We start from the raw sequence: 25,254 nt of genomic DNA, 5'->3' as shown, positions 1-25,254 counted from the left end.
CTGAGTTCAATAGAGAGTGAATTCCATAATGTGTGGGAACTTTACTTAGAAATTTATTTTGAACTGAGCTTGTTCAAGTGGAGTACATCGTTTAAGCAATAGACAATTTGGACAACAAATGAATTTTTCCTTTCTTTTTTAAATTTCAGTTGTTCACAAAACCAAAAACCATGATTGCCTTTGTTTATATTATAGAAAAATAGCTGACAATGTCAGAGGAGCAGAAAGTGCAACAGAGCAGCGGAATGTAAACTACTGGGTCAAATGCTTCACTTCAGATCAAGTGGACATGACACCAGGGTCAATAATACCCCCTCAGAGAAAGCATCAGATCTAGTCATGTCAGACATACTGTACGCTCATCAACACATTGTCTCCCATAATCACACATGAGCAGTGTTAACCAGAACAACTTGACAATATAGAAAACGACCCCCTCCTCCGTGTCAACGGCCGAGCCTCACACACACGCACACAAAGTTGATGGCATTGCGTAAAATCTAATCTGCTGATTTAAAGGCACAGCTTGCCATCTGGAAAGGCCTTACAGTGTTATTTGTGTGTGTGTGTGTGTGTGTGTGTACAGTGTGTCTGGCTCCCCATTCATCCATTATGAATAGTGAAACAAGTGTGTGTATGAAGCAGATGACATACTTTTCAAGCTGGAGCCCATTGGCTGTTCAGCTACTTTTCGCTTTCACGCATATGGAGAGCACCTGACCCACATTGGAAGCTTATTGGAGGGAAATGTATTAGAACATGGTTAAAAACACACACACGTACATGTCACCGTGGGTCAGTTGTCTTCATGTGTAAACCACAAATAAAGTTAGAGCGAGGAGAGATTCTCCAATGCTCTGTATTTTTCTTTCAGTAGTAATAAACTGACAAAAACAACATCTACATATGCCTGTGAACGAAGACGCACAGATGGGTGGACTCACTTAATCCCTGAAAAGTACAGCGCCATTCTAATGACCATCTAGACTAATGAAGGGAAATTCATTTTGCTGTATTTGGCCAGGGAGCGCTTCTGTTCTCTCCATTGTTCTGTACTTAATTTACTACAGTGCACAGTTTATCTGAGCAGATTTGTTTCTATTACAGCATTTGACAAAATTGGAAAAAAAGAAAACACAAAGTAGTTTTATGTATAATTGAATAATATTAGTATTTTCCTCTCCCTCCAAATTTAACAAGCACCACCTTTGAACGTAGTCAGAACCAATAAAGAGCTGTATATCTACAGTATTAGGTCTTCATCACCACATCAGGCAAAATTGTGTCCTGCAAATCTAAACTACTTTTCCTGTCACTCCTTTTAACTGAAATGTTGTTTGGCTGCCACTCATGCACCGCCTCTCTGTTCCTGCCTTTCAACGCATGTTTAGCAAAGTTAAGACGGCAGGCTTTTTATTGCCCTACAGTGTAATTAGCTGTCAGCGCTCCTCAGATTTGTGTTGTAGAGGCGGGAGCAAAGTAGGGTCTGAGTCACAATGGCATTATAGAGTAAAAAGAAGAACAACTTCCAGCAATCTGTAGAAAAAGTATATTTTCTTTAAAAAAAATTCTGTCATTTTGTTATGTCAAAGTCGGAAATAGAATAATTGCATTATTCCATCTATCAGTACATGTTTACTTCCAAAGCTTCACAGAACCTCACAGCCCTAAGCCCCTTATTCCTCCACAAGCACAAAAAGCTACGTTTTTAGTAATGAAAAAAAATACACTAAAACAGCCAAGAACTGCAGTTTTTATCAAATTTTACTTCAACAGGAGTACGTGTTGTATTTGTTTAGTGCTTCGTTTGACGTTCTAGTAAATTTACGGCATTAAATTTGTGGGATTAGATCAAAACACTCCTGTTCATCATAAAGAAGCAACATGACGACACACTCTGACATCTTGCTTTAGGAGATGCTGCTTTAAAGCCTCAAGATTTGGCCAGCACCATGTTTGATTTTTTTAAACCAGAAGAAACCATATTTGAAGAAGCAGGGGAGACTGTCTGAGCTTGAGGTACCGTCAATCACATATATATTTAATAAAGGACTATCGTGCTGTATTGAAGACTAGCAATTGAAACTATAATCATTTTATAAAAAACATGTACTGATGTCAAAAATTAGGTGACTTCCTGTGGAGTCTGCCTCTGCTGGTCATTCGAGAGAATACAGGTTACAGTCCTTTCCACAGACCCAAACTTTCTACGTCAAATTTCTTATGCAGCCAATGGTTTTTAACAATAGAGGAATGAGCTGTATTAGACTTGACAAAGAAAGAAAAACTTGTTCGTGTAGCAGAAGAGATTTCTGCATAATGAATGCTGCATGATTACCATGTTTCCTTCCCTTCCGGTAGGTCAGAGCGATGCTGCATCATGCGTAGATGTGCCGCCGACTTCCTCGTACAACATAATTCTGCCTCCAGGGACTTTGGCTTGGCACTGCCCTGACTTTGAACTGGCACAGCTCTCTGACTGAGAGATTAGTGAGACACACTGATCTGAATAGTGCACCTCTGGTCAGAGTCTGTGCACATTAACATGGTTCCATTCAGGATCAAGCCTTTTACATTAGCCATCGGATGATATTTGCATAAAAGCTAGACTTTCTTTAAAATAGGATATGATTGTAGGATTGTGACAGTTCAGCTGTCATATCCAAGCAGCTGTTACTCAGAACTGTATTAAATGTAGATCCTCTCTTAAATGCGACACAGGCAAAACACATGCTTTGTATTTACTCCCCCACTACAAAATAATTATATAAACCCTGGGTAGGAACTGTAGCAGTTTGATAATGCTTCAACGGAAACTGGAAATTTAAAATGGAATACTTTATTTTTAACTCTGACTTAAGTTGGACTTAATTCATTAATGAGATGATGACCCTGAGTGATGCTAGAAGTTGTAGCTGAAGTTCATTAAATTTGAATCATGAACAAATGTGAGGCTAACCAAAAACAAAATGGATTCATTTCACCTCAACACTATTTATTGGGTTTATTGGGTTAGGGTTAGGGTTAACCCTAACACTCCATCGGTCATCACTTTGCTTCTGCAGCAGGGCTGGAACACCAGCTCTGCTGCACCAAATAAAGATTTAATTTGCTCCAAGGGTTAGGGTTAACCCTAACCTTCGAGCTGCCAGTGAGCAGTGTTTGTTAACCCTAACCCTAACCCTTGGAGCAAATTAAATCTTTAAATAATCTACAAAATACTACTGGTTCCTATTGTGGGGGTAATTTCAATACATTTATCTATCTCACCCGTATGTGACTTCAAGGAAAATCTACAGAGTGCAAAAAATATTGCTCCACTAAATATTGCCAGTCCAAACAGCGCATACCATAATTCCCCTGGGTGGTAAACTGACAGAATTACCAACGCACACATCCAAACACAGCTCCCCCTGACCATGACCACAGATATAACAAACACTGCTCACTGGCAGCTCGAAGGTTAGATAAATTATGGTACAATTTATAAAACTCGATGTTCAACTTACTCAAAGAAGAGTCGTCAGGAGATGGCATCTGCACGAAAGAGCAGATAACTTGATGCTTTCACAGTTACCTGAGGTCACAACCCAAAATACAAAAGGCCACGACTTTACAACCTGTAAACTGTGAAGTTCAATGAAAACATTCCAACTGGTGTTCCAGCTCTGCTGCAGAAGCAAAGTGATGACCGATGGATGGACGTAGGGACACTTTAAATCCATTTCTCCCCATTTCTTATAGAGGGATGAACAAACACTATTTTCTCTTCGGTATGAGAGTTGAGAGGTTTACTCATTTATGGAGAAACCAAAACACATGGTAAACATATTGATATTGATTTATGTGTCTCAGCTTCATTACACTCAAACTGAAGGATGTTAAAGACTGCTTCTATGGCTTGGAACAGAGGTGTGATGACGAGAGGAAAAACTTTGAAGTTGGCCTTGAATCCAAAGCATTACAAGAACCTGATGAGCCTGCCAAGCTCCCAGTATAACCCCACTACCTCGGTTTCTTAATGTAAACTCTAATCATGCTCTTGGGCGGAAGTTAATGTTACATTGAACTGTTTGTTACGTAAATGTGTTTTTGCATCCTGCCACAATACCTGGGTACATAATAGTTGGACTGAGGACAAACAGACAAGGGCAATAGATGTCAGAGTGACTAATAAACTGTGATGTCTGAGCAAACCCAAAGTGGAACATGAATAAAACTACAGGTGAGGGAGGGGAGGCGCATGAAATGGAAGAGATGGAGAAAAAGCTCAAGGATAGTCACAATCGGTGGCCAAGAGAGAATACAGAAATAAAATTGAATATCAAAGAGAGAGAGAGATAAAGAGGGGATGGACACACACACACAGTGAAACTCTAATGAATGAGATTTTGTTAATTTCCGTGTTAGCGCCTGTCATGGTGCAGCGGTCCCTGGCCTACATTCTGCCAGCTGGCTTCACGCAAGTGCATGCATGAGTATGCACCCCCCCGCTCTCACACACAAAAACCCACACACATGGATCAGAGGAGACAGTAGTGGGGCAGTATTGCCACGAGGTAAGATTTAAATATTCGGCATCCATTAATACTGCCAAGCACGCAGGGTTTCATTCTTTTATCGTCTTTACATCCGCTGATATTTACTTAAAAAGTGGCTTTACCGCACCTTCTGAATATCATTACTAATATTATAGCTAAAACACCCTGCGGCTTCTCATCCCACAAGCTAAAATAATTATTTGCCTGTGTTACTCCTGAGTATAAGAATGTCCTCACGCAAACCTTGTAATGGTTTCCTGCTGGCTGAGTCTTGCTCAATCTAATACCCTTGTTCCAGTTCCATCCACAGATGCATAAAACTAATTTTAAAGTTGCATGAGGTAGATTAGCCTAGTTCAGCCATGCAGTGTAAATTGGAATGGGTAACGTAGTGACTGATGATAAACGCTATTCTTGAAATCAAGAACGACCCAAATAAGGAAAATGGAAAGTCAACGGTACTAAGAGTGAATGAGGGAATATACGTGTAGGTGCTGATGTGCAACGTTTGTGTCGCGTGCACAAAAGGTGGGGTCATACTGTCAGCAATCCAACGAGTGGGCAAGCTAAGCTCCTTAAGTGGTCTTCCATAGAAAGCAATTGTGACCAATTTAGCTCAGCGAGAGAAAATTAGATGGGAATTGACAGATTAGCGGCGCATGCGGAGAGAAACAAAGGGTGGTTTGAAAGTAATGTCAGCAACAATATAAACACACAAAAGAGAAATGCACGGAGGGAGGAAACAAGCAATGAGAGGAGTTAAGAAAAATAAGTGGAAAGAGAGAGTGCATCAGACAAACAAAAATAAAAGAGCTAAAGCACATCAAAAATAATGCAATGTGCAACTTCCAAAATATTCATGTGTGCATTTGATATAGAGTCAGGAATAATAACACAAACATAGTACTCACCTAGTCTAGGCTGCCCTTAACGCTGGCACTGAGTAGCATAACTCCAACACACACACACACAAGCACGCACGCACACACTACCCCCAATGTGAAACTACGAGTGAGTGCAAACATAAGTAGAAGGAGAATGAGCCCTCCGAGTGCGGAGAGCAGAAAAATAGATTTCCAAACAAATGCGTTTGAATGAGAGTATGGGTGTGTGGGTGTGTGGGTGTGTGAGATGGGTGGGTGTGCGATACCGTTTGTCTAGCAGCGAACGGTACAGGAAAGCTCCGACTCTCTCTCTCTCCCTCTCTCGCTCTGGCAACTGTGACGCTTCACTTTCATCCAGCCTCCTCCCTCCCTCCTACTCTCCGTCTTCACTCATTCGCTCTCCCAATCCTTCTTTCTTTCCCTCTCTTAATCCCTCACTACCCCGGGCGCCCCCACCTCCCGACCCAAAGGCTGATAAAGACTTAAGAGCAGAGAGAGCCTGACACCCCGGGCGGACACAGACATGGGATAAAATGTATCCAGCTTGTAGTAACAGTACCCAAGTTGTGTTGTCATTGTATTCAAGCTTCATTTGACCCGCAAACAGTTATTATAGCTTTTATCTTTAGTTCCTTTTCTGACATATTTTTCTACACTAGCTTTTATCGTCCTCCTGTCTTCCAGAACTCCAACAGAGCTTGGTACATTTGAAAAGTTTGTGGAATCAATATCAAATGATGCCAGAATGCCAAAACCGTATATATTTTTCGTACACATACTTTAAACACTCTTAGAAATGCAACCAAAAATTGAATAAAAAATGAATAATATAAATAATATGCCAACTCTCGGTGCTTCACACGATCTGATCCTCGTTAATCACATTTCAGTGACAAAAGTACCAATGTTTGATGCTCAGTCCTAAACATCAGTGTTCCGGCCTCATTGACGTAACTTTGAACAATTATCAGGTTGACTTACCGGTGGTGTGGCAGCTGTGTTGTTTTGGCACTTTAAGATGCTTCTTCCTCCCCAGCTCTTCCCCCAGTAGGTAGTACCATCCTTGAACTTCCTACAGCACACACACACAAAGACCGTCTATATGTATATGTAAGTGTGCGTGTACTTGTGAGTGTTCATGTGAGTGTGACTATTCACGAGTGCCGAGTTGAAGCTTGGGAATTCAACCCTAATGAGTGCTTCATTTAAAATGAATCTTCTATGCGGGTGCATAAACTTGTACAGAAACACACACACACACACACACACACACACACACACACACACACACACAAACACACACACACACAAAATGCTTGCCCCTCCAGGGCTGTTAGCACTGAACACAGACACACACACACCACATTCAATGCTTTGGCTTATTCCAGCAGCTGATGCCCCCGCTTCTGCACTTCTGCCTTGTGGGCCAGATGGTGTGTGTGTGTGTGTGTGTGTGTGTGTGTGTGTGTGTGTGTGTGTGTGTGTGTGTGTGTGTGTGTGTGTGTGTGTGTGTGTGTATCAGACTACAGTACTAGTGTTACATAAAGCCCTGACAGAGGGAGTCTGATGTGTAATCCTGATGATGTGGACACAGTCTTGCAAACAAGAACATGTCAAATCACCATCATAAGCTCGGCCATCATTTTACTCTGTGCCACATTTACCACAGCACACACATGCACGCACAGGCACACACACGGCCAGCCTCCTCTTTCACACTGAATACCGTGATGCCATGGACAGTACAATAATCTCTATTTTAAAAGCATCTTATCTGAGTGGACAGATAACTGCAGGCAGTGGGACAAGGGGGGAGGACGGACATGGGACTTGTATAGAAGAAGGGGGAAGGGAAGGGAAGGGGAGGGCATATGTCCTGAAAGTCAGGGAGGGATTTACGCCATCGTTCAATACTACCCTGCACATGTGACAAAGGGGGGAAAGAATGGGGCCAACAGAGCTGTTAGTCGGGCAGGAGACAGACGAGAGAAGGGAGAGAGCAGGGGATGAGGAAGAGGTAAAAATCGCAAAGTGACACACGGGTGCAAACAAACAACAAGATTTGACAGACGAGGGAGTGAGGTAGAAACAAAGATGAGTCTCCTAAAGCTCCCCTGAAGATCAAGGAATGTAAGGGTTTGTAAGAATGAATGAAAAAAAACAATAGAGATGAAGAATGGATGTAGAGACGCAACTCCCTGTGATTCAAAGCTTAATCTCCCTCATTAGCGTATCAAGTTAATTAAATATGAATTGGTAGAAATGTTAGACGAAGGAAGCAATAAGCCTGACTAAAATATCATTTAATTCCCTACGTTTTTATGTTGACTTCTCAGACTGAGAAACAAAACAACCACAATCATTAACCGAAAGCAGACACCATTTTCTGTGACACTCAAACTGAAATGAAATGTGGCTCTGTGCTTCCTTTGAAGCCGGAGAGAGACAAAAGAAATATACATAAAAAGCTGCTTTCAGACATGCACTGAAGTTGGGACATATTCCAGACACTTTACCAGAAGGGTTTCTATGTGAGAATGCAAATGTCCGAGTCAGCTGCTCCAGGCATTTAATCGACTTTTCCTGCCAGCCCCCTAAAGTAAAGTGAAATGTCCAGAACGTGTCTAAATGAGCTCTCTAAAGTGAGAAAAGAGCAAAGTTCAACAACTGATCCTGCAAGTACACAAACTGACGGGATCCAAAAATAAAAAGGGAAAAAGATTGATGCTCCATTTTCTTTGAGGCTTTCAAATGAGTGCCATAACCACAATAGATGGGTTCTCTGCTTATAGCCAGGGTTGGTGACCTTGGAAAAACAAGCGATATCAGACTACACTACACAAACAAATCTGCAACCGATACAGGCAATCCCCTCCCCTCAGCCCTCTTCTCAAAGCTACACCCGCAAAACGAGAGAAGAGAGAGAGAGAACGTGCACTGCTGTGACTTGCTCGCTAACTACCGGCTATCGTCTCCGCCTCAGAAGTGTACATCTCTAGTTAGGCAGTGGGGGTACGGGCATGGTGCGCTGGCAAGTCGGTCAGCCACAGACTCATAGTGTTTATTACAGTCCTGCAAGGGCCACAGACACAGGCTTTTTTCTACTTGACAACTGTATTGATGGCTATCAGGACAAAAAAAAGTGTTTCAGAATCAACTTACAAAACAATCCTACCTTTACTATAAAGCAGAATCAGGTTTATTTGCCATGCTTTGATTAAACATTAACTATAACCTCCTCATACTGTACATACTGCATACAATAAATTTACTTAGTGTTTTACAAAAGAACAGAAGTAATGTAGCATTGAATACAATTTGCAGTGGTTACTCCACTAACGACTAAAATGTGTGCTTCATTTTTGAAATGCGAGTATGTGGCACAGTGCAGGGAAGAAAGAAAATCCTCAAAGCAAACGGAGAGGAAAGGAAAGATAGAAATGGATGATTTAAGATTCAATAATTAAAGAGTGAAGACAAAGAGCTAAAAGCAGATGTGTGCATTCACTTTACAACCGAGGAGAACCTGTTTCATCTAACTGAGCCACAGCACTACGCTGAGCTCCTCATCTCGAGCTGCCGTCACCTGGGACAGTTTAGGGAGAACGACTGAGGGCCAAGTGTTCTTCTATATTATGATGTAGGTGTGTGGGAAGAAGTGGTGTCAACCTGTGTGTGTCTGTAGGTGTGTGTGTGTGTTTGTGTTTGTGTGTGTGTGTGTGTGAGTAGTTGTCCTCTCCAAATCCCCTGGTAAGTACAGAGAGTCGGAATATCAAACGCTTCATCCTGCCAAGAGTTTACTCTCACTTTTCAACTAGTTCCAGTGTCGGTGTCAGTGAGACCAGACAGCGTTCAGCCAGTAAGCACAAAGGCCAAAGCAGCAGTAACACTCAAAATGTGACGTGAACACTTTTGGACACAGCAAACTGAGACTGACAAAAGGAATCAGCTTTGGGCTTTCATGATGCGCTGCTTGTTCAGATTTAGGACATGAAATACACCGCAAAGTTCTGTAGAAAAGTGCATTTTTGTAATAACGCTGTAATTTTTTAAATAAACTTTTACTTTATTGCCTACACCAAGGAGGTTATGTTTTCCATTCCCAGCCTGTCTGTCTGTTTCCTTGTCATCAGCAGGATTGCGCAAAAAACAATGAGCAGATCTCCAAGAAACTTGGAGGAAAGATGGGACTTGGGCCAAGAAAGAACCCATTACATTTTGGCACGAATCTGTACAAAAGGACAGATCCAGGACTTCTTTTTTAATCACTTTTAGATCTTCACAGATTTCCCAGGGAATAAATGATGGATCTTGGGGGAAAAAAATCTGCCATATTTAGAGAACTGATGTCTTCGAGTCATTTTGGTGCAGCTCTGTTAAATTTCGGGGAATGCTTAATGCTACAGAGTGTCATTTTATTTAAAAGGATTGAAAGACACTTTGTACGACTTAAATCTAAAAGTCTTGTAGTTCATGTGTGTGTGACCAATGACATTTCAGAGGAGAGAATGACTCAAAGTGTGTTTCGCTCCAGCATCTGGCTGCAGTGTTCCTGTGCGGTAACACTGGTAACCCTAAAGTGTTTCTTCTCAGCTATTGAGGTCACTGGAATTCATTCACACTGAAGTAAACTGTCAGAGTCACGGACACACGCAGGCGAAGAGGTAACGTTAGAAAGACGGCGCTGAGGACACGGTTCGCCGATCATCATCATATCAGTTATATGTGTGTTCAAACTCACCTCGTCTCTGTCCATGAGGGAGCGGACACCGAAGCTCAGGCAGCCCAGCAGTGCACTCATCCTTTGGATACACAGAGAGACAGAGTATAAATAAATGAAAATCCCTGAATAAAGCTGATGTGTCATCTAATTCAGGTCTGACATTTCAAATGTCCCAAGTGACCCAAATTAATTTCCTCGAATAGACCTAAGAGCAAAGTTAAACCAATCAATGGGATGTGGTGTAAAATAGTGTTTTTCATCTTTAGGTTTGGTCACATGTAATCTGTTCTCAGATTAAACTACATCTTTATCACGGATAAGAAAAGTCCATATTGATCCCATGGGTGCTGTTAAAAGCTAAATAATAACACAACAAAAGAGACATTGATCTAATTCATTTTCAGCTTTATGGGCGCGTGTGTGGTGGTGGTGGAGTCGGGATATGTTCAATTATGCGTACATGACAAAAACAGCTCTCGACAACCTCCCAGCTGTGCTGGACTAATGCAGCTGCAGATGCTGCGCTGAGGGCAAACTGGCCCCCAGCGCGAATGAGCACCTGAAATGTGTCTTGGCATCCCCTCGGTCAGATGAGCCAGTGACCGAAAAAGCTCTGCTGCATTTACAGAACGTCGAGGAGACCCCGCTGAGATCATACTCGCCTAACACAACTCCCTGAGAATCCCGATTTAGCCCTCCCAAAAATGTTCAACAGAATAGGCAGCAAACATACTAAAGTGCTGCAACCCTAAGCCCAAGAACAAATAGTGAAACTATCGGTGCAAAATGAATGAATGAAATAACAAAAATAAAATAGCCAAGGCCAAACACATTTAAATCAGCTAGATCCGGATTTTTATCTGGGTCTGCAACAAAGTTAAACACAAACAAACAAACCAACAATCAAACACGGAGGGGAGAAATCCCTCTGTGATTGGAGAAATCGATATTAAAGGCCTCTGTTACAAATGATAGTGAACAAATCTCTTGTTTCATTCTCACAAGGTGAAACACTGATGGAGCTCTGTGACGCCTCGAGTCGGCCACAGCTGCAGATAAACAGTTACGAGAAGTGGAAGCGGAAATACAGGATCAACGTGCACATATGCAAGATGTACAATACTTGGGTATGATTTAACGCTGCTCCTTATGATCCGGCTTTTCATTTCACCAATGTGCATTTACACAAGCAATAGTTTTTGGGTGTGGACAATTAACATAGAGACACCCAGATTTGATTTGTAAACACTAGTGCAGATCTTTCCTTTGTGGCACGTTGTGTCATTGTGTCCTTACATTACAGGAGTGCTCACATTCATGGAAGGATCAACTGGATTTGGCTACAGCCGTACTTTGGCTTGTTCTGTGATGCTTCAGGAGGATTTGCTCTCCACAACTTCCCCACAGCACTCGTCCAGTCGAATAATCACCTTTTAATGACATTTCAGATTCAAATTGCTTCTGTAAAGCTAACTCCTGCAGAGACCACGGGTTGATTGCGCTTCCCACTTGCCGCATTTGTTTGCAGGTGAGAAACACAAATGGTCTTGTGTGAGCTGCTGCACAATGAACCCCCCCACATGGTCTATTTTTTTCCACTTTCTAACTTGTGCTACATGAGCCGTTTCTGTACTGGCATGTTTCATGCTGATAAGACATCTTAACATCTTGTACTGTGTGGGCCATGACGCACAGCCCATTAACATTAAAAAAAACCTCGTCTACAGAGCAAAAATCCTTGCAGTACCTTCATCTCTACCAAACCATTAAATTAGCTCTTACAGCAGACCTGCCTGTTCTGTCTGAACGCTGACGTTCGGGGGCCTCTGCCCTTATAATTGCGTTCATCACATAAGAATTCCTGCTTTCCTTTCCCCAACACTCCCTTTATAAGGGTTTAAGGGTATAAGAGTTTTAGAGTTTACAAGTACAAAGAGGATATATATAATGTTCATTTCGACAGAGGGTCCTTGTGTGGATTTGGAGTACATGTAGGTATGTTAAATACATTAGCGTGTACCATTACCTAGATTCTGAGTCTCCAACATGGTGTATTGGAGTTAATTTAAATCTATTACGGATTTTTAAAAACATGCAAATACTGTATCTGACAAACATAGTAAAATATGGCTTTATTATTACTCAATTTTCGCTACTTCCTTTTCCCAATTAATTGCAGCAACCATTTGGTTTTGAATGAGGCTTAATTGCCCACCAAAGATGAGCAAGTCGCTCTAAATCTGTGTCCCAGGAACTGCCCCAAAAAGGTCTTTATCTTTATCCTATGATCTAAGCTGAACCAGGCATTTCCCTCTAAATAGTGCATCTGCAAATATATTTCCAAATAAATGATGTATGTGGTAATTGTTTTTACTCAACTCAAAACAGTTGAAAAACTGAAAGTAAGCATTTGCGGCACATAGTGATACTTTTCTTGTCACCTCAACGTAATATTGCACAAAAAATGTGTGACTCATTCGACCATATGTCCTCCATCCCCAGCAATGACCCTGTTTCAGTACAAGTCTGATGAGGCAGAGAGGCGAGAGTAACACATTCGCTCTGCCAGATTCAGATGGAGGCATAGAAAAGAAACACACATACACAGAGACAAGCGCACACAAATATGCAGGAACATCAATTATAAAATGATATTTTGTTGACCTAGTAGTGAAGCTTCGTGACTGCACTAGCTAATGTGTTGCAGCTTCCTCGACACAAACTATTAAAATGTGAGTTTGAATGAAAATCAAAACCCCCCAAAAGCACATTCCTTCAATATTATCACGGGTCACACAATCACCAGCAGGTACCTTGCTGTGGAGTCAGAGTTCCACATTGTGAAGAGCAGTCTCTTATTGAGGTCCCTCTCACTGACAACACTGTAAACAAAGGGAAGAGAAGAAGAAGTCAGCTTCTCTTTAACTTTGTCTTTAGGCCAAATACAAGGAATACTTTCATTCGCAGTGCCGACGTGACTGCTGTCGTTTGCGCCACTCAAACACTTTATGAATCTCTTTAAAATCGACTCAATTCTTTCAGTCTGGAAAAACCTTTAAAGAGTATTTGTACCTCGTTCAGACTGAAATGTTGCATAAGCATTAACCTACAGCTGCTTTCAGACATGCACGTGTTTGCATATTTTCCCCATGTGAGAAAGCAAATGTCCGAGTCGGTTTCTGCAGACATTTTCCATAACATCTCCTACTAGCGAGCGAGTGGGTTAATTCCCAGCAGGCGAGTGGGCGTGTTGATGATGTTTCCAACACACAACGGGCGAAAACTGGAAGAATACAATACAGTTAGAGGAGGCAGACGAAGATGTCAATTTGGAAAGATGATATGTGAGAGCTTTTGTTGGTAAGGGTTGATGCCAGTGTTTATGTGCTGAAAACAAAAAGACTGTGCTCTCCGCACTATGTTAGATTCTGCCTCCTGTTCCTGTACGTGTCCGACCCAGACAATCTCCTGCTGCGTTGTTCATATGGCTATAGAAACTTTCTAAATCCTCACAAGTAAAAGGTTTGTAAGAAGATGGGGTTTCTACAGTGAGGAACCATCTGAGTCTTCTGTCTGTCTGTAGGATCACTGTCTGGGGACATGCCAACCTGGAGAACACAGAGAAAAAGAGAAATTGACAGGGAATCCAGTTTCCAGCATTGTCCACATGAGCTTTTACTCTCTGCACATACCTTAACATAAGAGTCACATGCCCCCTGGCACTCTTCCAGCATCCCCCTCGCCTCCAGAACTGTGGACACATAAAAATAGAACTGGATAAATTATGAAACAGCTCATTACATGAGATCATATTATGGGCTGTTGACTTTTTAGTCTCATTAATTTTATACGATATGCACATCAAATTTTAAGATTCTGGGTGAAAAGGTCAAAATAGAGAACCAACATTGAACCCACAAAGACTAAGATGTAAAATACTTTTCTGCAGCAAAAAAAATGATACGGTGTATAGCGCTTGTGTGCATGCGCACTTTTTGCTGTATGCAGTGAGCATGCTGATCTGATTGGGGAAAAAGTGGCTGCCATGTTCAATATGCCTTAGTTGACCCCTATTAACTTGGCCATATTTTGTTTTGTTTGCTGAAATAACAAGCTGTGAAAATCATTTAAAATTCATTCCATTTGCTGTGAACTCTGAAGGGAAATCTGCAAACTTGACAGGAACACCTGCTCATGATGGGTGTCATTTTGTTCTGCCCTCATCACTGTCAGCAGTCATTTTATTGGGTGTTTTTCTATCCTGTACCACAGCACAGTGTTGAATGAGGTTCCATCCTACTGCTGTTAGCTTCGGGATAATAACAATATGTGACAGGTCTTCATCAGCCCTCTGCCTGCAGACCTTAATAAACCTCTTAAAGACACTTAATAGTAATCTAGATGAAATGTGACCTGTCATAAGTCAAGATGCAATTAATACAATATCAAATCACGAGTCAATTTGTTTGCGTAAACTCGAATACCATCTGTAGCTGCCACATGTATGACAACACACAATATCATTTCAAAGCTTAAGTCGCTTAAACAGAAACTGAACAAACGGACTTCCAGACTGGACTCTATAATAATTTTATTTTGTGAGGAACTTGGGCATTGTCACATTATCATTACATTATTATATTGTTTTGCTCCTTGGTGAACGCTGGGGTTTTAAACTCTTCCTAATGAGCAGAGAATGCAGCTTAAACTTGATACAACAAAGAAAAAACATAAATACACTTTCACGCTTGGTGCGTGCTTGTTCACATAATTACATACAGAGTACAAATAGGATGCAAATCTATCAACATAAATAACTTAAGATCCACCCATCTACACACTGAGGTTTTGAGGTTGCTACCCTGTGTGACTGTTTGACAGTAACTTCCTGCCATCTCTGCTCCACTCAGACTCCGAAGTTTACACTTGATGACAAATGCAAAAGACAACTACACACAATACACAACCAGAGCATCTCAAAGCCAATGAGAGAGAAGCATTATTTTCTATGGACAAATAAAACATAGCTGAAGCGTAAATAATACATTGGCTGGTGGTTTTCTAAGCTGATTTTTATCAGAGCGAACAGCAGCCACAGTCCCAGCAAGACACTGTTTACACATGCATTTACCACAGGCTTGTGTTTATAGATGGTTGATCAAACTCGTAGTCATAAAATAACTTAGTGGTGGTGTTATACTTAGTTGCGTTGTCTTAAGAGCAAGGTTTAATGTGCAATTCCCCAGCACTGCATTTAACTGAAGGGGAATATTTAGACTTTTCATTACATAATTGTAAAATTAATGAAATAGAAAAGAGTCGATAAGGGGAAATACTAAGAAGCAATTCTGATGACTAACTGGCTATTAACGCAGAAATGAAAGAAACAACCACTTTTGATGGATTCTTGTACACAGCTCCCTTCTATATTATGTATTTTCTCATCTACGATCGTCTGTCATGGTTTGACACAAATAGTTTGATATCATTTATTTTAAATAGGTTACCAGCCCCAAGCAGACACCCACTGTGTCTTAGCCGATCCTTTTCCCTTCCTCACGCAAGTTATCCAGTCAATAAAGAAAAATTCGCCAAAATATATCTACACGAACAGCCATTAACGTGACTCACCACTTACAACAAGGACTTCCTGCTCCTGGACGATTGACAGCTTCAGCTGACCTGTTCAAAACAAGGGAAAAGGAAGGTCACCAGCAGGTTATCACAGGTTTGCAAAAAGATCTGATCCGATTGCAGGTTGGAATTTCCGGGAAATAACCTTGTTTTCTTTCTTGAAATACCACAACTTTTGGTGAAGCCACAACCAGGAGATGCTTGGCTTGGTTTAGCTCCTCAATTTCTTGGTCACATTGACTTGCTGAACTCTTGTTTTTGTTCTCTGGAACCCTCAAAATTTGAACTGGCAGGCCCTCAGGGGCCACTTGCATTTGTGTGTGCAGCATGTTGTGCCTGCAAAGATCTGTTTCACTGTCACATTGTGTTATCTCTCAAGAAGTCGGTCAAAACAAGTTTGAAGATGTATTTTCTTTAGTTAGTTTTTAGTTTACTTACTTTCTTGTTATTGATTTAATGTGTGTCCGTGTCTCTCTGTGTGTGTGTGTGTGTGGCCACAGTCTATCATTTGTCACTATTTCCTCCTCTCCCTCGCTCTCTTTCCTGTAAATCTCCTCACAGCTCTAGGAGACTTGTTAGCCATGTTGACATGGCCACTGTTAACATTGGCTTTGTGCATTTTTTAATTAATCCTGCTCATAAGAGCACCGTCTAAAGCTAAAATGTGGGAGCCTCGTTGTGTGATAACACTGCTGGCACTTCAGAGCTTGGGTAAAAGGGATGTTTGTCGTTCCCACAGTGAACTTGGCATGCTTTTTGTGCTGCTGGCTGAGGTCGAAGAACAAAGTGAAAACACTGTTTGAAATATCTTCCTGGTGCGTCTGGAACTGCCTGACACAAAGGTGGTTCTGAAGCAGTCTCAAGAGAACGAGAATCAATTTATATCACACGACAAGTATAAGCAAAACCCGAAGGAAAATGGTAAACACAGATGGACAAAAGAGTTTCAAGAAAGCTGCAGTATAAAGTGGACATTTACAGAAGTAAACATTTGACTACTTTCATTCACAGGCTAGTGGAAAACAAAGATCTAACACACTTAGCTTTTTATTACATTTTTGTGCAGGAGAGAGATCGGTAAAAACAGTAATTTATAATTCATGTAAATTACATTCCTCGTGGTGGGAGACTGAGAAAGTGTCATGAAGGTAACTGTTACTTTTTTTTGTTTTGAATTTTGGAGATAGCTGTTTTACAAAGTTACTTTGCTCCAAAATAATGAGGCAGTACAGTACTGAATGATGAAATAAGATAAACATTATTGATGCCGGGGGAATTCACTTGTTACAGCAGTCGATTGTCTAAAAGACAAAAGAGCAAGTGAAAGTACAAAATAAGATAGGGCAATGAAATGATATATACTCGACTACTTTTCATAATAAATATCTTTTCACTACAGACAGAATATTATGGGTAGAGAAAGTAGTCAGACAAAGTGCAGTGACACAGGATGGCTGCAGAGTAAGTGTTATATTGCAGGGTATAATAAGAGTACAGATTTCGAGAGAGAGAGGAATAAAAATTGTATCGACGTAATTTCAAAATGATATTCCCTTCATGTAAAGTCTGAATGACACTTTTCCCACCTTCATTTTCTAAATATAAATGTGTCCATGTTTGCGATAAAATGTGTCCATGTTTGCGAGGGCATCCCATGGGGGTTCCGGAAGTTGTGATTCCCCGAGCCATTACCAAAACATGACCTCACCCCCTCTTCGCTTTTTAACGAGAAGGTAATTTATAAATTAAATCAGAGTAGCCCATATATGACACACCATTGATCAAGTTTGATTGATTGAATAGCCACGCAGCCAGTCACAGCCGTTTGACCAACCCCCCACCCCACCCATCCAGGGAGGAGTAAACAGTACAAACACGTTTCATGTGTGTGTATGCAGAGCCCAGGCATTCTGTCACTCACAACTGATTAGGGAATAACAGCTCAGAGGTAGGCAACGGCTTTTTAACTGAATTTCTCTTTTTATTTATGTCATAAGTTAATGAACATAGAATTAAACGGACAGGACATTTTAGATGCTGAGGTTATACTATGAGTGGAAGAGGACTAATAGGGCCTGGCAGACGAGACAGCACTGTGGGTCAGAGCATACCAAGATGAAAACACTCATGCACTACCTCACACTACCTCACACTTACGGAAGCACGGTTAACGGCTGGGAACAGATGTTCTTCTGCTTAATTGCTATGCTAGAAGCTCTGAGACTATACTTGGCCCAGCAGCGCTATGGGCTAAATGTTAACAAATCAACATTCTAACATTCTCACAATAACACAAACGTGCTGAAGAATTACAGCATCTATAATGTTTGCTAGGTTTATCTTATATCTATATATAGCGTGCTCCTACTAAACCCCCAGTAGAGCTGAGGCTGACAGCTTGGCGGTGGTATTTGATCATAAAACCAAAGTATGGAACAAATTGAAATTATGAATGGATGATTGTAGAAAATAGAATAAGGTTATGGTACATTTATTACAATTTATCCTGAGGGAGATGGTAATGTCTGCCCCGAATAACGTGACAAATTCATCCTTCGCAAAAAAAAAGAAATGTTTTTGAGTGGCACTGGAGGTAGAGCCAAGGGTTCACCGGCGTCTCAAGGCTCCATCCTCCAGGTAAGATTAACATCAACTGTCATGAAAATCATTTTTTTCAGTGAGGTGTCTGACAACTTTCAGACAAAGTGTCAAATTCAAGGTGACGCTGCAGGAAAAGTCAGAGGATCACAAAGAGGTTCAGTGTGATCCTCTGGACATTGAAGGCCAATGTAAGGGTGACATGTATTTCTAGGTGTAAATACATTGTCTATTACAAAGGAAAAGAAAATTTAACATCAAATCCAGCTCTTTGTGAATGATATGGAATATAGAGATGTGACACATTTACATAAAGTGAATTCAATCAGCCTATGTGCAGGTCAAGCACCTCAAACTTTTATGCTCACGCTCTACGGATCAAATAGGCGGCTACAACATGGCGCTCACACTGAACATGTGCATGGAAACAAGATGTCAGGCAGCATTTCTTGGACCATGCATACAATTTAGTAGTGTGTATAATCTGGCAAAAATTTCAACCAATTCTAAAACGAGTCAGGGGCAACTCCTTTCATTCAGGGATAAATATCTGGCTTAATCCAGACAATGTCTGCCCGACTATAAAGAAATACCTCAGGAGAACGTTTCCTGATGCTGAAGTTCCAGAAACTCTTACTCTGAAAAGCTGTACCTCTAAATAAATTACTAGGACTTATGGGCCACTACCAGATCTACTCTAATCAGGGACATCTCCATCAAGTATTAGATTTCAACTGTCACAGGAACTTCAAAACACTGTCAAATGTTACGGCAGTGTTTCCTCACTTCGCAGGCAAATGTATATTCTGAGAAGATTATTGACTTGACTTAGACTTTTTAGCTGCTACTTGAAGTAGATAAGCAAATGGGCAGTTGCCTCTCACTGCAACTGTTTTAGAAATGCACTGCATGCACCCGAGGGCAGCAGCGAGGCCCTGGAGCTAGGGTGCATGCCGTGAATCCAACAGGAGACACTTGAAAATGCCACAATAGTCCAGGTGAAGGAACAAGCCTTCAGTGTTAGGGAGAAGCCAACCTTTCAACCTTTACAGAGAGAAGGAGAGTGAGAACCTATCATTAAAGTAATGTTGAATAATAAAAGGTCTAGAATGAGATTTTTTATAGCTGCAGTAAAAAATAATGAGTCCCTGCAACAATAAAAGTATTCAGCAGTTTGGAGAGGCGGCACAGGTTGCAATGAATGACAGAAAACTAGACAGGAAAGAATAAAAAGGCTGAACTCGACTGTGGGGATAAAGAAAATATTTACTGCTCTGACGACAAAGAACAAAGAGACTCAATTTTGTAGCGTTTGGGTTTAACATAGACTCAAAGTTGTAAAGAAAGTTAACACCTTTCGTTTTGGTACATGGGAATTAAAAACTAAAGCTTTTATTGAGTGCTAGTGTATCTAACTTGTTATATAAAAGCACAGTCAGTGACCCCAGCTATCAATTTACAGATATAACTGGTCTCCACTTTGCGACGATACTGTGAATTGTTTCTTTTTTAAATTGGCAGATTTGCACACAAAATGTTAATTCCTTAAAACAACAACGACGTCTCATGTTTTGCTGAGGCTAAAAACTTGATTGAACATTGATGAAAGGTGGTCGAGTTTCTGTCGAGTTAAATGCAACACAGATATGTCGACAGAGAAGTTTCTTGGTCCAACTTGCAGGTGAACAGTCAAACCAAAAAACGAAGGAGAAAAAGTAAAATAGGAACATCTCTGCATTAAACCAGGGGAGAGCGGGTGCTCTGCAACAAGAAGGTTGCCGGTTCGAATCCCACTCTGTCCCATCTGCATGCCTAAGTGTCCTTGGCAATATACTGAACCCCTAAATGGCCCCTCAAAAATGTTGAGTGTTCTAAAAATGTAAGTCGCTTTGGATAAAAGCGTCAGCTAAATGACATGTAATGTAATGTAAAACCAAATGGGAAGGAGACTTTGGATGATGCTGGACACCAAAACAGGTAATTATGGAAAATAGACAGAAATGGTAGAACTTACAACAGGTACCATACCACAGGTATCCTAAGACGCTGGTAAATTCCATCACTATATGTGTTTCTTAAAGTTATGCCATTATCTTCTTAAGAATGGAGAAAGTCTCAAGGTTATATCTTCTCCCAACATCAGACAGGATGGCACAAAACATCCTCATTGAATGCATTCCAATTCCCTGACAACATGTTACTGGCCTAAAACTTTCACCCCAGGTAACTGCTTCATTGCAGATCCTCATCGTTGTTATTCAGCTACTTCCCGGGGTTGAACAGGTGAGTCATCTTATTGTTTCATCACTTCTTTGTATGCAAGCCCTATTTTTCTACTCCATTTAGTCTTTGATCGTGTTTCCCCCAGCAGCACTCTCTCTGTGTGTACTTCAGACTTAATTTCAGCGACACTGAATTCAACTGCCATTAAACCCTGTCTTCCACCTCCACCTGATAAACTGTGAGGCATTTGTGTAATGAAATTGTGAATTTAAAAAAGACAGATGTTATACAAGGCTGCCAGGATACAGCTAATAATGTTTTATTAGTACGATATGGAAAAAGGGAATTTAGAGAAAGAGGCAGATAAAAAGCTCAGTCACATACAATTAAAAAAAGATGTGAGACACTAACACTGATACTGACAGTGAGTTTACTCTTTGTCTGACCTCGCCCCTGCCGAGCCGGTCCTCGTTCATGTGCCAGTTCAATTAGGCCACAAAGTGCTGTTGCCTGTCCAGTAACAGGGCACGGGTACAGCCAAGTCAGGACTAATCTATCATGGATTTTCTATAGTTACATTTGCCATCCTGTGACCAAGGTAGCGACTAATGTGAGGGGAAACTTCACAGACAGAAAATAACACAAATCAGCACACAGCAGCATATCAAGCACAAAAATTGAATATGTTTTCCACATTAAGACATAAGAAAATGAAATTATTTTGCCACGTTCTGTGAAACAAGGACGCTTTTGAATTGTTGTTGCCCTACTATGTCATTGCCACTTTTACTGTCACTCAAGACGTCGTGCCCAATGCTGCCTTGTACCTCTGAGGTTTAACTCTCGATTCAAAGCTGATGACAACACTGGGTGATAACAACCAAATCTGTTCAGAGATGGAATTAATAGTCTGAATAAATGTAACCCCAGTTAAATTTAGCATGTGTAGGGGGTATAGTCAATTCCTGCGTTCACCACACGCAGGACCCAGTGTACGCGAATGAGAAAAAGAGCGTAAATTTTCATTTGGACACATCCTTTTAGTTTGAAAACGCAAAAGAAAATGTAGTGGTAGGGATTTGCCTAAAGCTGAGGGTTATGTTGTATGTTTTTGTGTGACTGTGTATGCGTTTCCTCATTACCCTTCCAACTCCCACTCTCTGCTTTAACAGGCTTTTGCCGCTTATTTGTCACATTTACATTTGAAAGCTTGTGCCCCCCCAGCATCCAATAAGGCCAGGCCAGGGTACATTGTTGGTCTTTATGCGACCCCTAAAATAAGCCATTAACGGCCAGAAAAGGAGCAAGCAAAAGAAACCTGTGCTATTTCATGTGAGAACGGGGGCCATCTTGAAGAAGTTGGGAAACTGCTGTGTGAAGGATTTAAAGTTTTCATCTGGGGCGGGCACCAGTTCATCCTATTTGATCCAAACGGAGAGAACAAAGAGCAGACTTGATGAGAGACACAAAAGGTGTCCTCTTGATTCCTCACTCAATTTATTTCACCGGCTTGTTATGCAACTTGCCAAACATCGTCTTCTTCTGTGTTGGCTACCAAAACCAGTGGGAAAGTGCTCTTGTTGTATTATCGGATCAGGGGAGTATATTTCAAATTTATAGTGTACATTAATTTTGTATTTTATTTTATTATTATTTATCCGCAGGGTGAGACACTTCTGTGTCAGATACCAATACCCCTTGACAGACAGGACTGTAGAGTGTTATTTGATGGCTTCAGAGAAGTCTGAGGGAATTCAGTATGTGGAAGAATACATATTTCCAAAAAGCCCTCATGATGAAATGTTACTTTTAATTACACACAATCATCGCCTGACTATCACATTCTCAGGAACGGAAAAAGATAAATATATCTAATATGTTGATTTAAAGTCTTTACTTTTGTTTTAATTAATTCTCTTCAACAATCTTACAAGATGAATGGATCAAAAAGGAAGATGTTGGAAGAGAAGTCTTCAACATGTGAAGTGTAATTCAAAATTACATATAAACTCTTTACCCACACAAATTGTGTCTTGGAAAACCCTTTAGGTTTGATTTGTACAACGGAAGACTTCACTTTAGATAAGCTTTAAATGGGAGAAACAGCATTTGGCCGTGACCAGGTTGGTTGCTGTAACTCATTCTTCGGCAATAGAAAACTCTTTCCCTCGGGGGGACCACGGACACACTCTGCTCAACAATAGACGCTTTCTGGAAGAAGTCAGGCTCGTGGCAAAGTTTGACCCAGTTCTGAAAGGGCACACTGTCAGAATGAACTCGTTGCGTGCTCAAGTGGGAGGGTCATGCACAGCAACGTCACATATTATTCGAAATCCAATAATCTCGCTATTAACTTTACAGCTTCAGCCGGTCAGAACGGCTGAGCTAGACGCGTTGGATAGGTTGAAGGGACCTTAGAGAAATGCCACAAACAATTCTGAATGGTCCACGGAGGAAAGCTTGTGATCCCTTATTTTGACTAGTTTCCAAGGTCTAAATATAACATTTGATGACAGCAGAGTTCAGGCATGCTGTACAACTCTGGTGCCAATATATGTGGAAAGGGTGTCAAAGAAATGTGCTACATTTGCTACACCCAGTTCCAACCAACAAGGCCATGTGGGTCGGAATTGGGTGTAGCAAATTAAGCTAAAAAGGTCCCGAGTTATCCTGTGTGCCTCCGCCTAAAGGTTTTTCTATTTCCACAAAGTGATATTCAGAATGTATGGCATCCATGTATGATGGCACTTTAATTATCTGCAGAAACAACAATGTTTGGAAGCTTTGAAAGATAAATTAAAGCTGAAGCACAGAGCTAGGCGGATACAACAGGGACTACTTATTCAAAGATGCAAGAACAGCTGTAACAGCCAGTTTACATTGTGCTCATGTTGGATGTCTCTATAATGTTGTGAGGTCTTAAAATTAAGTTAAGTGCCTTGAGATAATGTTCGGCATGGTGTGATTTTGCCCTGTAAAAAGGTTATTGAAATTTGGGACTATCCCACACAAAAGACTGGAATGAAACTCAGTAGGGAGCATATCTCCACCAAAGTCCAACAGCCCCCTTAAATCCAATCAAGCCGCACCACACGACCCATGATTACCTGGGAACTTTGTGATAATGTCAAAGTGAAAAAGAAAGTAAAGAGAAATCCAGGCTCTGCCCCCCTTATTTGGATCTGCACCGAAATGTAAGTTCTTCCCTGATCCATATAGAATTCTTCCACCTAGTTTAGTGGTAATCCATTCAGAAGTTTTTGTCTAATACTGCTGCCAACTAACAAACAATTGGCTATGACAACATAACCTCCTTTGTGGAGGCAATAACCAACATGAAAGAAAAGTAGAGATATCTTTGGTTGTGGTTTTAAAACAGTCACAAGTACAGGTGCCCCCAAACCCTCCTGACTCCCTAACACGCCACATAAATGATTCATGGTGTCACCAGATATGGAGAGGCAGTGTCATTACCAGACCAAAGGACCTGCTGCGAGTAATATCCTCCTCATGCTTCGCACGCTGCAGGATCGAGTGTCTGTCAGACCTACATGACACAATGCTTTATACAACGCATTCCTGTACTGTGACCATGATAAATAAAAAAGGACAAAGAAATACAGATGGACAAGCACACAGCGATTTATTTAAGTTGCTGCTGTTATAGATGCATGGGAAAGTACATTTAAATTATCAGATATTAAAAGAGTTTTAAACTTAAGTCTAGGTTGATTGGGTCTGAAAACTAAGGTCTATAAGGATATTACCTCACCGTGGGTACTGAGGAGGAAGGACGATGTCTGCGGGGAGTTGGCAGGGGTCTTCCGCAGGTAAACTTTGAGGCAGGTCATCTTGTTGGAGAGAGCTGCTGCAGAGATGGTTCCAGGGGCTACGAAGAAGAGAAGGAACGAAACATGACGCCTGTGTACATGTGCGTGTGTGTGTCTGCCGGTGTGTGTGTGTATGTATTTGCATTCAGCTAAAGGCAAAGATAGGCAGCATAAAGAGATTTTTTTAATTATAAAAACATGTATATTTTTGAGGAATGCCAAGGAATTTATGTTAAACCTTTTTCCCCCCCCGACTTTCTCTTCATGCTTCAACCAGTGGCAGGATATGACCTGTTACCACGGTTGGCAATTAAAGGGTTCAACTATTTTGTTTTTCAAGAATCCTTTCGGCTCCACCGGTCAAGCCTGGATCACAATAACTGCTGGAATTCCCCCTCATTTCAATCTGCACAAAAGAAGTATGAACAGACTGAATGTTCATGTACACAGCTGGCAACAAAGTCCACAATTAAGTTCTTTTCAACATTTAGTATCATTGATACCGTTGCTCTACGGCTTTCTCATCTAATTGGTGTATCCTCTGGCCAGGATTTTATAACTATCTGCCCTAAATTTGGATCAAATGTTCCATGTTAAGAACATACAACAATCGCTAAATTAGTTCATTTAGTTAAGTCCTTTATCCACTGAGTAGAAAAAAAAAATCATTAAATTAATCTGCAACAGTACTACCAAGAGCTTGTAGAATATGGTTTAGCTAAATATTTGATAAAACTCATTAAATTTGTTGGTTGCTTTGACTGTAAAAAAAGATGAATGACAAGACTGCTCCCTAAATTATAATAACTTGACCATGACCT

General features: G+C 40.9%; 1 protein-coding gene across 2 annotated transcripts in view; it reads right to left on the bottom strand.

Annotated features, from left to right (window-relative positions):
• The window catches only part of rgs3a (regulator of G protein signaling 3a), a 136,382-nt gene that overhangs the window by 106,510 nt on the left and 4,618 nt on the right, over positions 1-25,254 (bottom strand). Inside the window, exons 2-8 of one of the 2 annotated variants that reach the window (XM_062412391.1) lie at positions 24,376-24,492; positions 15,780-15,830; positions 13,841-13,899; positions 13,662-13,756; positions 12,962-13,030; positions 10,167-10,227; positions 6,407-6,497 (exon numbers count right to left, since the gene is read on the bottom strand). In XM_062412391.1, the coding sequence (XP_062268375.1) occupies positions 6,407-6,497; positions 10,167-10,227; positions 12,962-13,030; positions 13,662-13,756; positions 13,841-13,899; positions 15,780-15,830; positions 24,376-24,492 (543 nt within the window). Of the gene's footprint in view, positions 1-5,452; positions 5,650-6,406; positions 6,498-10,166; positions 10,228-12,961; positions 13,031-13,661; positions 13,757-13,840; positions 13,900-15,779; positions 15,831-24,375; positions 24,493-25,254 lie in introns of those variants that run through there. The other variant, XM_062412393.1, reaches the window with a different exon arrangement.

Source organism: Platichthys flesus, chromosome 19 (genome assembly GCF_949316205.1).
Source record: "Platichthys flesus chromosome 19, fPlaFle2.1, whole genome shotgun sequence".
Taxonomy (NCBI): domain Eukaryota; kingdom Metazoa; phylum Chordata; class Actinopteri; order Pleuronectiformes; family Pleuronectidae; genus Platichthys; species Platichthys flesus.
This window is presented reverse-complemented; position numbering and strand designations above follow the sequence as displayed.